The sequence below is a fragment of the Apteryx mantelli genome, chromosome 4 (genome assembly GCF_036417845.1).
Source record: "Apteryx mantelli isolate bAptMan1 chromosome 4, bAptMan1.hap1, whole genome shotgun sequence".
Classification (NCBI taxonomy): Eukaryota; Metazoa; Chordata; class Aves; order Apterygiformes; family Apterygidae; genus Apteryx; species Apteryx mantelli.
Window position 1 is genome coordinate 21,514,932 of NC_089981.1, and position 12,285 is coordinate 21,527,216.

General features: G+C 50.9%; 1 protein-coding gene across 5 annotated transcripts in view; it reads left to right on the plus strand.

The window, feature by feature from the left end:
* Window positions 1–12,285, plus strand: part of LOC106494859 (USP6 N-terminal-like protein) — a 96,508-nt gene that overhangs the window by 57,899 nt on the left and 26,324 nt on the right. For all 5 annotated transcript variants that reach the window (XM_067295946.1, XM_067295945.1, XM_067295949.1 and 2 more), the window contains 4 exons: window positions 4,141–4,214; window positions 4,708–4,793; window positions 5,862–5,901; window positions 7,356–7,436. In XM_067295946.1, coding sequence (XP_067152047.1) covers window positions 4,149–4,214; window positions 4,708–4,793; window positions 5,862–5,901; window positions 7,356–7,436 — 273 coding nt within the window. In that variant the 5' untranslated portion in view covers window positions 4,141–4,148. The remainder of the gene's footprint in view (window positions 1–4,140; window positions 4,215–4,707; window positions 4,794–5,861; window positions 5,902–7,355; window positions 7,437–12,285) is intronic.

The following is a 12,285-nucleotide window of genomic DNA, read 5'->3' on the forward strand; positions in this document are numbered from 1 at the left end:
AAAGCTGGCTTACGTTTTAGAAGGAATATGAACTGCAACCGGCTGCCAAACCTTGCGAGTGGCATTTTGGTTGCCTCCTACCCTGCCTTTTTCATTATCACCTCTGTGGGAAGAGATCCTGGTTTCATGTAGATTCCTAATTTTAGGTGAGGTAGAGGCTACTCTCATAAAGCTCAGCTTTTCTTAGCCCATCAAGTACTGCTGTGTCATGAAGCTTAAGTGACTACGTTACTTTTAAGGGAAGGAGCACAGAGCGTAGACTGAGATACTTCATTTTCTCTCAGTATTTACAACAAGATAACAAAAAATGCTTTTAAGGAAAAAATATGGAATGTTTTTGGAGGATTGCATCAATAAATCTGACCTGCAAACTGACAGTATTTCTTGCACTAAGTCTTGGATTTTTGTCAGCAGAAGGAAGGGGTCTGCCCCAGTACTTGAAATCCCAACTGGAGAATTAATTTCAAGGAAGTTGTTCTCATCAGCTAGGAAAAATTGGGTTATTTAGCAATGAGCCTGGATTTGCTGATCACTAGGTCGTGTTCGGTGCAGGTAAGCAGGATTTTGCCTGACATCTGTTGGCTTATTGCTACTGGAGTTAGTTATTCCTTCCTTAAATCATAAACTGGGAGCTGGAAATCTCACCGAGAGTTGACAGATTGTGGGTTTTTGTTTTTGTTTTTTTCCCAACTCATTCTTTTTAAAAGAAACCAGTGGTAACTTTGTTTCCTGGTTGAACATAACCCGCAGGGCTTGGGGCTTTTTTGTTGCTTGTATCTAATATCCTTCTGGAGTTGTTCATGTTTTCTCACCGCTCCTGTTTGTGGCTGCTTCGAGGTGTGTGATTGTCACGGAAGCAGACTGTTCTCTGGGGAAGATACGGTCCTGAAAGGCCACAATTCGGGAGGCAAATTTTGACAGTCAGAGCTATCGCTTCTCTTTGCTACTGCAATATATAGGTTGTCTTCTGTGCTTCAGTCTCCTGCACCCAGCGTTTGGCAGGTGGCTGGGGTTTTTTTTGTTTTTTTTTTTAATGTGAAATTTATATCAAGGCAGGATGCCTTTCTTCAAACTCTGCAGAAAATAAATGTCTTAAAAAATAGTTTTCATGTGCACAAAGTGTCATTCCGCTCAAACAAATGCTTGCTTTTCTAGTTTGTACAGAGCGGCGGTGGCATCCTTGTGGCCCAATACCTTTGTCACTGTAAAGAGAAAACAAATATACATGTTCCGGAAGTGAGATGCAAAACTGGCTACTCTGCACCCGTTTCTGGCTGCGGAGAGCCGTTCAGATAGGCTGAAGCCAAAATGTATGTGGTCTTGCTGCTTGCTTCTGCTCTGTAAACCTTCCCGCGTTACCAAACAGCTCTTCCTCTGGTTGCTCTATTACAGCGTGTGGTCAGCGACATGCAGAATAATTTCCACTTCATAAACGTCTTGAAAAATTGCACACCGAATTTGACATAGTTTATTTTTCCCTTCAGCTTGCAGAATATTTGTATTTTTAGCAGCACCTAAAGGACCTCATTTGAATCCTGTAGCCCCGTGACAGCCAAAAAAATGACGTAAGAAAGGGGGGAGCGAATCTGCCTTTGAGTCAAACTTCTGAGAAGAAGAAACAAACGGAGATGAGCATAAAACAGAAGAAAGAGGTAGGAAGGAGAAGATAAACAAGGACATAATAGAGGACATTGTGAGACTATTACTCAGATCTTGCTTCTCTAAGACAAAAAAAAAAAAAAAGAAACAGTAATTAACATGTATTGAGCAAAAGCCAAGGAAACATTTTAAATAAGAGCTGCAGCTTGAAAAAGTCAGAGAACAAAATACACTTCAGTGTTCAGAACAAAGCACACTTCAGTGCCTCTCTCTGAGGCATTTTTGGATTTATTCTCACCCTAAAGTGAGTTTGACTACTGCATAAATAGGACTGATGTCTTTTTAAAATGTGAACAGGACAGCCGATGGCTGGGCACCGTTTGCGTTTAATCCTGCTTGGAAACAGGACCGACTGCTGCTTTGTGAATGAAGAAGTATGGTGCTCTTGGTGACCTCAGTGTGGACCCACAAGACACGTGGGCCGCGAGCATTTTGCATGAAATCGTGAGACCACCAGCACTTCGTGATGTCTGACGGCCCAAAGGAGGGGGCTGAGCGCGGGACCTGAGCACCACGGCTCCCCCATGGTGCTGAGGGAGGTCGTCTTTCCTCTGGGGAAAGTCACCTTCTCCAGCTCATCCCAGGTGCAGCAGCTCTCGACTGCTCCGGCACCCCTGGTTCCTCGCCGTCCCTTGATCGAGGGGTCTCCTCAAATTGCTGAGCGCCCTGTGGGCTGAGGTAAAGGACCAGGGTGGTAACGACCTGCTGTATTAAGGGCAAATGAGGTGATTTTCTTCAAATGTTGCAGCCTGCCGGGGTTTAGGAGTTATGTTTTGCATTTGTCCCTCCCCACTACGGGACATGGGGTCGAGAGGAGGGGGCAGGACCACGCTCACCTGGAGAAGGGTAGGAACGGGCAGCTGGACAGCTGCTCCTTTTAATCAGCCCAGTAAAATCCACTGCTACGTGGCGCATAGATGCAGTCCAGGTACTGACTGTGTGGTTAATTTTGTGATTTGTCGTGGGAGGCTCTCAAGTCTGCTCTGCCGGGGTCTTTGCATGCTCCCAGGAGCTCCTTTCAAGCCCTCCAAGAAATCTCTGGACTGGTATTAAAATTGGTTAGCGTTCAGATGCTCTGGGTGAATCGCTGGGTGATTCATGATGTGGCAGTGGGGAAAATAGTTTAAGGCTGTGGTGGTTCTTGAAAGTGTGGTTTTGTTTTTGTTTTTTTTTCTTTCCCCAACCCTGCTGGACCTTTTTGCAGCAAGCAAAAAAGGCAAAATCTCCCTGGAGCAGGCAAAATGTAGTCTTCCTTTTTAACAAGCTGTTCTAAGAGGTTTTCTAATCTAAGTTTCCAAACTCTAAGCCACTTGTAAAATAATTTTAGTCCACAGCTCCCTTCCTGTTCTTGAAATACGTTCTTTCCATGCGGGACTCGTCGGCCTGCGGGAAGGCAGCTGGACTCCGGAGGGCTTTGCCTTGTAGGTGATCATGCAGCGTTACCGCTCAAGGCTTCATCCTGTCCATGTTGTACAGGAGCTCTAATTCGTGTCAGAAGCACAGAAAAACTTGAGAAAGGTGTCAAGCGCTGGGGACGGAGCGGCCCCCAGGAGCATTGAAGGAGAAGGACTTCGCAGGCCTCTTCTCCTCGCTCCTCCTTGCGGGGAGCAGTGGTCCTCTGTAACTTCTTCCTCCCGTATGTGCCCCGACACAATACCCGCGCCATGTTTGATACGGGAAGTGATCTTTCTTCTGTGCATGCGTAGGGGGTGAAGCAAAGCAGTGGGCACAGATCCCAGGGAGCTGAGCTAGATCCCTGGGAACTAGGTTGGCTCTTACCTGGGCCAGCAGGTTGGCCCATCTCAGACCCCATAGCTGTGCGGTTGCCTTGCTGCCACTTGATGTTTTATTCGTATGGATGTTTGTGGAAGCTCATCACTGAGCGGTCAGTTTGTTTTGTGCGTGCACTTCAGCAGGCAAACATTTCTCATTTTGGTTCCTCCTTTGATGTTAAATCTGCCTTCAGATGCCCCTACCGAGCTTCGAACGGCTTCACGTACATAGCTGAGGGCAGAGCTTGGCATTTTGCTCTGCTCGGAGTAAGCGCTAGGCTGTGCAGCCATCCAGCTGGCGCGGGGACCGCGTAACGCAAGAGCTCTGTGGGGAGCACGGCTGGTTTGAATGTCTCCGTTTAAGAGCTTGATGTCTTCTGTAGAGGCATGTGTGCGCCTGGGAACAAAGGCACGGCGGCTGATCCTGCAGCCCGTTTCGCGGAGAAAACTCCCGCTTGCTCTGGCTCGGTTGTTTCCCTGTGCAGAGGCCGAGGACCTGGCAGTCGTACATCGTACATGGGAGCGCCACGCGTGCTTGGCATGGAGGCTTTTCGATCTCGGGCCTAATTTTAGCTGTGGGATAAGGCTGGAAGTTAAAGTTGTCAGCAAAGCTTTTTTCTATTAGCACTTTCCTAAAATACTTCCCACGCTGCGTACACATTTACTTATCTCTTTTTCTCCTTTTTGTTTTTTTTCCTCTGCCTTACAGCTTCTGACATGAAGAAAGATATAGACACTTTAATAGCCCGGGAAAAAGCGGAGATCGTTGCCAAGTATGAGAAGGTACCAACCTCATGTGTTTTCCCTAACGTGCTTGCTAAGGCTGGAGCTACTTAGGTGATTAGTCAAGCAGGAATGCTTTGTGCAAGAACTTTTGCCTCCCGCGAGGCTTTGCCGCAGTAACTCTCGAGTCATCGGGCTTCTGAGTAACAGCCATAGGTGCTGTCAGGTATGGTTTTAGCTGTTTTGCAAGAGCCCAAGGCCTTTCCTGGGCGTCCTGCTACCAGTTCATAGTGCTTTGAAGACCCTTAGGATAATCACGTTCCTGCACCACGCGTTTCCCGCGCGTGGAGTCAGCGCGGGGCTCGGTGCTTCACCAGCCGTTTTGGCTCCTGCTGGGCCTCCCTGGCCCCCTGCCTGCTTGTGCTCATGCATCTTCTGGCACAAAGTATTTCCCAGAGGTTTTCGTGGATCCCGCGTCTAAGAGCGCAGTACAGATACTGAACGGACTGCTCATTCGCTCAGGGTGGCTCACGGTATCTCTTCTGCTTTGCAGGGCAGGCAAGAAGGAACTCAGATTGATCCATGGGAAGATGCCGACTTCACGCTGTATAAAGTTACTGACCGATTTGGATTCCTGCAGTAAGTCCGCTGGTCCTTTCCTGTCCTTGACGGCCTTCGCGCTGCGTGCTCGTTCAGGGCGCTTTTCTGCACAAAATGTAACAGATTTCAGCATCTTCGCTACAAGCCACTCTTGCCTTGGCTTGATCAATCCCAAATGTAGAAAGAAAGAAAGAAAGAAAGGATGTCTCTCCTCCCTTATCCGCACATGTGGAAACACTCTGGTTTGAGTCTGCTGCAAGACAAGGTTTGGAGCTCTCTGAAAATGCCCCGGAGTGCTCGCGTTGCCTTTTAAAAGGCTTTAGGGTAAATCAGCTGGGAGGAAAGGTTTAAAAATGATTTGAGGATATCCTTTCACTTGCTTTTTTTTTTTTCCTCTTCTTCTTTGGGAAGGGCTGTTTCCCACCACGAGCCTGGTGTCAGGACTTGCAGGTTTTGGTGGTCATACGCCTCTGTGGAGGCACCTAGTCTTTCTCTGAAGGAGCAGCTTTTGCAGTTGGGCTTGATGATACAGGGAGGTGTAGCAGAGGGAGAGACAAGATACCCGACTGCTTTCAGTTCCCTTAGGAACCCCCTGATCTAAGCGGGGTGCACTGTGCGCAGGGGGAGAACGCTTAAAAGAATTATTTATTCCAAATCTGAATGCAAAGCTGTAATATTGGGTGTTTTCTGTGCGGTAAGGGGACTCAAAGCAATTTCTGTTTGGGAATCCTAGCGTTTGGCTTAAATGCTTGTGTTTGATCAGTGTTGATGCTTTTGGCCTTCCCAGAGCGAACGTTCCCCTTTGCTGATATGAATCGCGGTGCTGGGTGTTTTCCACTCAGCAGTTCCTGCGAGGCGGGGGATTTTTGCTCGGCGCCTTGGGCAGGCGAGATCATGCCGCGCAGCGGTTCCTCTGCCTTTTCGTCAGAGCGGACAGCCGTAGGGAGAGGCACGAATGCCAGGAGTCGTGTCTCCCGCTGTGCGCGGCCAGGTGCTTGGGATCGCCCGTGCCTCCAGGCGGTTCCCGCAGAGGAGCGAGTGCAGCAGCCCGGGGCGCCGCACACCCTTCCGGCCTCTCGAATAAACTGTGAACCCTTGCTTTTGCAGCGAGCAGGAGCTGCCGACACGCACCGCGCTGGAAGAGAAGGTGAGAGCCTGCGGCGTTGTCCTCCCTGGCATCGGATGCTTGTAGGGAGGATGTGGGTCTCGCTTTTAGCAAAATGAACGCACAGGCGAGAGTGAAATGGGCAGCTGGCGGCTGTGGCGAGGGGCCGGGGGGAGCCACGGGGGCTGTGAGGCCTGTGCAGCCGCAGCTCAGCCAAGCTGGAGATGCCGGGGCCCACGAGGGAGTTCCCAAATGCAAGAGGTGGAAACAAATACATGCAAAGAGGCATGAGATCCTCTGCACAGTGGCTCCATTTATGGGTGCTTTCCAAGTCTTTGGTTTCATAAACTTTTGGAGCTTTAATTTCATAGCGTTAGGCACCCCTCCTCCTCCACGCTACAGTGAAGTCGCACATCCTAAAGCAAGAGGGAGCTGGGACACGGCTCCTTCTGGGAAAAGCCCCCTGCTTTGGCACATTGCTCAACAGCTCAAAAAGGGGAGAAACGCAGGAGGCTGTGGGTAACCCAGCTTCCCAGCCTCATCTCCTCCGAGCTGGGGGTGTGGGGAGCGTTAAACGGGGCGGCAGCTGCTTGCACCTCTCCAGCGATGGCTGGTCGCTGTGCGACGGTTGCCGCAATGCAGCGTTGGGATCCGTTTCTGCACGGGCCTGGAGGAGGAAGCAGGCAACGTATGAGCATTAATGAACCTGTCAAAAGCAGTGCTCCAATGCATCGGTTTGAAATGTTTCACGGTAATTACCGAGGGCTCCTGCAGCCCAGACACTTTTTCAGTAATAAAAAGGAAAGTGGCCTTATCTGACTGGAACAGAGTGATTAGTGCTGCTTCTGCACAGGTTGATTAAAGTGGGAGTGTTTAGGGAGGAAAGGCGTTTTATTTTGAGATCACAGCTGAGCCGTTCTAAGAATATCTCGTGCACCGTACCACAGCTGACAGCTCACCTCAAAAACGGCAGTTGCCTGTAATGTGCTTGGGTTGGGAGCGGGCTGTGGTGAATAAGGGCTCTCTCCCTCAGTCCGTCTAATAAAATGCATTGCCGACCTCAGAGGAACCCACCTGGGTCCGGTTTAGGGTGATGTGAACAGTCGGCTTCTCTGTTAGGATCTTGCTAACTGGAACTGAACCGTGTCTCGTGTCTGCCTGCGTCTGCCAGACGCAACGCGCGACGGTCTGCAGCTAGCTGGGCGTAGAAGGGTTTTGTTGTCGAAGAAATGCTCCGGCTGAAACGCTGCCTGCATGCAAAGCCTGTGTTCCTAGCTGGTTTTTACAACGCTTCTCTAATTAACCGTGTGCTAAAATTGCTGGTTCCTGCAAACACCTCTTGGTTATTCCTGCCACCACCGCAAGGTGTCTGCATGCAGCTAAGTGTAAAATTCAGCAGTCAAAACTCCTTGCTCTCATTAGATTTAAACTTCTGGGTAGTATGTCCTGGGATATTTTTCTTAAATTTGTTCTGTCTTTTTTCCCCCCTGCACCAGCAAAAACATCAAGAAATTGAACGAGTGGACAAGTGGCTGAAGATGCTGAAGAAATGGGGCAAATACAGAAACAGTGACAAGGTAAGGGGGGAAAGAAAGCACGCGTGTAAGGAGGGGGATGTGAACAGTACATCCTTCGAATGGGTCAGGCTTGAAAACAGTTGATAGAGAAAGCAGAGATAATGGGAAAATATTGCCCAATTCTACCCGTTCATCTTTAATATTAAAGAAGTTTTAAATATTTCCTTGAAATTGCTGGGTTAGAGGAAAAGGTTCTGTTCCGACTAGAATATTTTTAAAAGCAGTTTCCTAAATGCTGCCTGCATGTTTGCGCTTCAGCTTATCTGTGCAAGCGAAAGCAGAGCAGGGGATATTCCCATGCCCAGCCGGGGCCTTGGAGGTGGTGAAAGTATGCAAGAGGTGGCTGTGAAAGCAGCAGGTGCTGCGGGCGGCAGGTCGCTTCTCTGGGTTTCCACCATCAGGGAATCTCATGGAAGATGCGACTAATACTGCTCAGCTAATATTCCTCATAATTATCTCAAGGGAAAGCTCCCGCAGAGAGACTTATTTGCCTGGATGTTACCTAGGCTTTGTTTTTCGTTACTAGCTGTGGCTGTGAGAGCCCTGTTAGCTGCTTGCTGAGGCTCTTAGATTATATTCCTCCATGTGTGAAAATAAAGCGTGGAGGCGCTAACCTTGTGTGTCGGATTCGGTGTTCAAAATAACCTCTGCCCAGAACACCGGTGCAAAACGGAGTTATTTTTAATAAAAACTGAATGTTTTTAATGAGCTCGTAGTACAAGTCCTTTCAAAACAAACGAAAACAAAAAGCAAACCTAATGACAGCTTCTAGACCTTTGCTGCGGCAAGGGCGGAAAGATGATGGTCAGCTTGCACCGGTTGCAGCGCGCTCTGAGGGCAAAAGGCACCGCTCGCAGCAGAGGGCTGCAACCTGCCGCGCTGCCGCGTGAGCCTAGGAACCTCTCATAAGCCGTCTCCTCAATTCAGGCGCTGCGTCGATGGACAAAATAGCCGCCCCGCTCTTCTTCGCTGCCCTCTTGCCGAGTGGCCCGAACCGTTTCTTTCTGTGGTTGTGGTTAGTGCGCGGTGCCTTCCTTGCGACTGCGGTGCCCTCTGCACGTGAAGTATTTTGTCCTCCTGCAGCTATGTGGTTGCTCTAAGAAACGCCGGTTCTCCAGATGCGTTTGGGCTCAAAAGCCGGGTGTGTTGACACCGTCAGGGCAGCAACACTTGCTGCCACTCTGCCTTTCCCCCGAGCTGGAGACGGAGCCGAAAAGGCGGCCGGGGGGCACCCGGGCTCCCGTGCGGCAGCTGGCGGCGGGTGCCAGGAGTGCAGTAATTCCTCTGGTGTGAACCCGCCCGTTCCCAGCCGCGTTCTTGCTTCCCGCTTGTCTAGACTTGGCAGTGTCAAAGTGTGTGTGTTCAACACCCACGGCGCAGAAAGCACCGCGTAGCTGTTTCCTCTTCAGACCTCTCCTTCAGCAGAAACAGGAAGGGGGGGTGGGGGGTGCTTGCTTTTATCGGTTTTAGCTTTTATTGAGAGTCTGCAGGAGAAACCTGAGCCCTGTTAAAGAGCAAGCTCTGCTGAGGATAGCTGAATAGCTACGAGGGCGCGCGGCGAGCATCGTGGGAGCGGAGCAGCCACCTCGCCTGGGCGCCGGGAATCCACGGGGATATCGAGTCTGCCCAACATCCCATCAGTAATCTTTAAAAAAAAAAAAAAAAAAAAAAAAAAAAACAAAAAAAACTTTAGTTTCATTACAGTGGGAATGGGGCCGGAGATGGGCTCAGAACTCTATAATCCTTCCGTTCGCTTGAGAATTTTGCTAATTGTTTAGTTCATCAGTGCTATTCCGTGGGCAAAAACGGAGGCCCCCAGTGGCCTTCATTTCTCTAATTAGAAGTAGTACTAATTGATTAGTGGCCCTGTGGATAAAATACCAGATTCCAGAAGAGTTTAGGGATTTACTTCAGGTTTTAAAGCACATCTGCATTGTGTAATGAACAGTTGATGTCGCTCGGGTCTTGTGGTGCAGGCAGTAGCTTGGGGGTTTAGGAATTGGGCCCTTCCAGGTTTCTCTCCTTCCTTTGCTCCCTCTCACCCCTGATTTCCCTGGGCAACTCTGCAAAATAGGCAGCTGCTTTTCCACCCAGGAAGAGTTTTGATGGGGACCATCCTCAGAAAGAGACAACTTAGTGATGCCGAATCCTTTAGCTGTATTTTGGGTTGTGTAGGAAGGTGTTTGCCAGCAGCTAGCAGGTTCCTTCTGACTTGGATAAGGCCCTTCGTGGGCACCCATGAGCTTGCTGGTGGGTTGTGCCAGTCAGTGCTACGCTTGGTTTTGAGCAGTGACGATGGCAGTACTTCAGCCCTTGTGGTGCCCTTCTGGGTGTTTGGCTCAGGCCAAGAGGTTTTGGCCAAGGGAAGGTCAATACAGAGCAAGAATCTAGGAGTCTGCGGTGATGAAGGCACGGGAGGGAGCGATGTGGCCAACCGCTTTGACTCCCTGGTGTAAATGCCGGGATCCCGTTTCCAGCTGTGGCGTTCAGGGTTGGCTGCAGGCACCACGCAGCCTTTGGGAGCCAGAGCAGGATAAATTTGCCAACTGGTCACCCCCTCTCGGACGGGGGACTGAGAGGTGCTAGACGGGCCGTTCACCAGCAAGCAGCTCGGAGGGCTTTATGTCAGCAAATCACAGAGCCCTTGTAATGGAATAAATGACATTATTATTTATGACAGCCCGTCAAAGGTTCATGACTCGTCAGTACAGAAACGGCTTTGTCCCCGTGCTGGAGAGCCCGCGTCCTGCTCCAGTGGAAATCGGTGACAGCCCTCGCGGTTAGCTGGGCGGTAGCGCTGGGCCCGGCGGGTCGAGCGGCGAGTGCGTGGGGAAAGGACAAGTCTGGTGCCCCAGCGGAGCATAAAGGAGCTTTGAGTGCGGTCCCGTTCAGCCTGACGGCCCCGGTGGCTTAGCCGATGGAAAGGCACGCAGCGAGGCCTGTGTCGCTTGGGTTAGCAATCACGTTGCGCGCACCAGAGCAGCTGGGCTGTCGCAGGTCTTGTTGCGTGAAGCCCCGAGTTGAGTCCAGGCAGTTTCAAGGGGAAGCTCTGCTGACGTCGGCCCCTTTCGAACGGGATGAAACTGGGTCGGGATCTCGGCTGGGGAGGAACAGGGGCAGCGGTAGTTCAAACTCCTGCTTCCTCCCCCTTTTCTGTACGCGACCTCGCTGCTCCAGCGCTGCCCGGTAGCCATCGCAGGAGCTCGCCCTCCCCAGCTGCCTCGTGTCGCTCAGCCACGAGCACATCTTTTCTTTTCTTTTTTTTGCGTGGGAATTGCTTGCAGGATCTGGAAAACAGTGCGTGCCCGGTCTGGTTGTAGCTGCTTCGGAGGTGACAGACTTCGCCTGTGGCTGCTGGCTACTCCTATGCACTCTCTGTGCGACAATTTTTGCTTAACATTCCCTAACTGAGCGGTGCAGTGCTTAAAATATGCGCCCCTATGTCCTGCTGGTCACTGCCTGTGTTCTGCAGCTGTCACAGATTATCTGAAATAAGGCTGAAAAACCCGCGGAGGACTGCCTCTTATAGTCCCTGGCCCAGGGTGCCCTGGCTACACCTAAAACCGTTCCTGACACAACCTGTTCCAGGATGAGCAACAAAGAAGGTTGTTTTAATTAAAGCGATGCCCTGGGGCTCCTCGTGCTCATCACCACGTCAGATCTGTCTCCGTATCTGTTCCAGACACCTTTTGCAGCGATATGATTTAGTTTTGGTAGAAACAAACGTCAGGTAACACCAGTACAATTCCTAGCGTGGATGTGGTTAGACTGATGCAATGGTGCCTTTTCCCGGGTGTATGTACCGACCTGCTTACTTTCACAAGGGAAAGGATACCAAAGTAAACGAGTCCACGTTAGGATTACAGGGCTCTGCGGAGCTGGTGCACGCCAGACCTGCGGAGAAGGGCTGTGTTAGCAAGGCAGTCACCTAACTCGGGGTACGGCACCGCGAGGACCAGGTCATCAGTGTCCTCCGCTGCTGTTTGAAACCTGAGTGAGTGACTCTGCTTGGGGAGTCTAGGAAATGCCCTGCTGGGGCCTTGTAAGAATATACACAGTTGAGGCGGCGCAGCTTTTGGGGGAAGAAAAGAGTGTGCTGGGTGCGCTCCAATAGCAGTATAATTCATTCATCATGGCCCTGGAATAAACTGACTCAGAAGAAATATTAGTCCCGGGTGGTTAAGACCTAGGGAGAGGGTGTGACCTCTGCGCTGTTCGCAAGCTGCTTTTGCCGCTGGCGATGTGGGATCAGTCCTCTGGAGAGGGGTGTCTTTGGCCAAAGACGTCTGGGTTTGGGGCAAAGTCTGTCTTTATGTGTGGGGGCGGCCTGGTCTCAACTAAAGGTCACTGGTGTGCTGCGTGCTTCAGCCAGCACAGGCTGGCAAGGCGTTTTGGGATGAAACAGTGCTTTTTATTGACTGACACAGACCCTGAGGAGTTGAGTAATCTGCTAACACTGGAGAGAGCCGGCAGGCACTTGTCACTGCGGGGCTGGCGGACATCGGGTGTCCTCCCTGACGCTCTGCTGCCTGCAGCATCAGGAATAACGCAGGAAAGAGGAGTTTGAGCCCCCAAGCGCAGGCATGAGGGCATCTGCATGGGGTGACTTGTCCCTAGGTGGTTCTTGCTTCTCCCCTGCAGTGCACCGCTGCTTTGCTATGTTTTAGTCCCCAGCCCTGGCAAGGTGTGCATCATTTGAGTGCCCCCCCCCCCCCCCCCATGTCTTACGTGGCCACCACTTCTGCAGGATCGTGCCGCATCCAGTGTGTTTTTCCGTGGGATCTTTCCCCCAGGGTGATGGAAGTCATTCGGGGAGTCCAGAGAGGTGGGGAGTTGGAGCCGAGTCTCA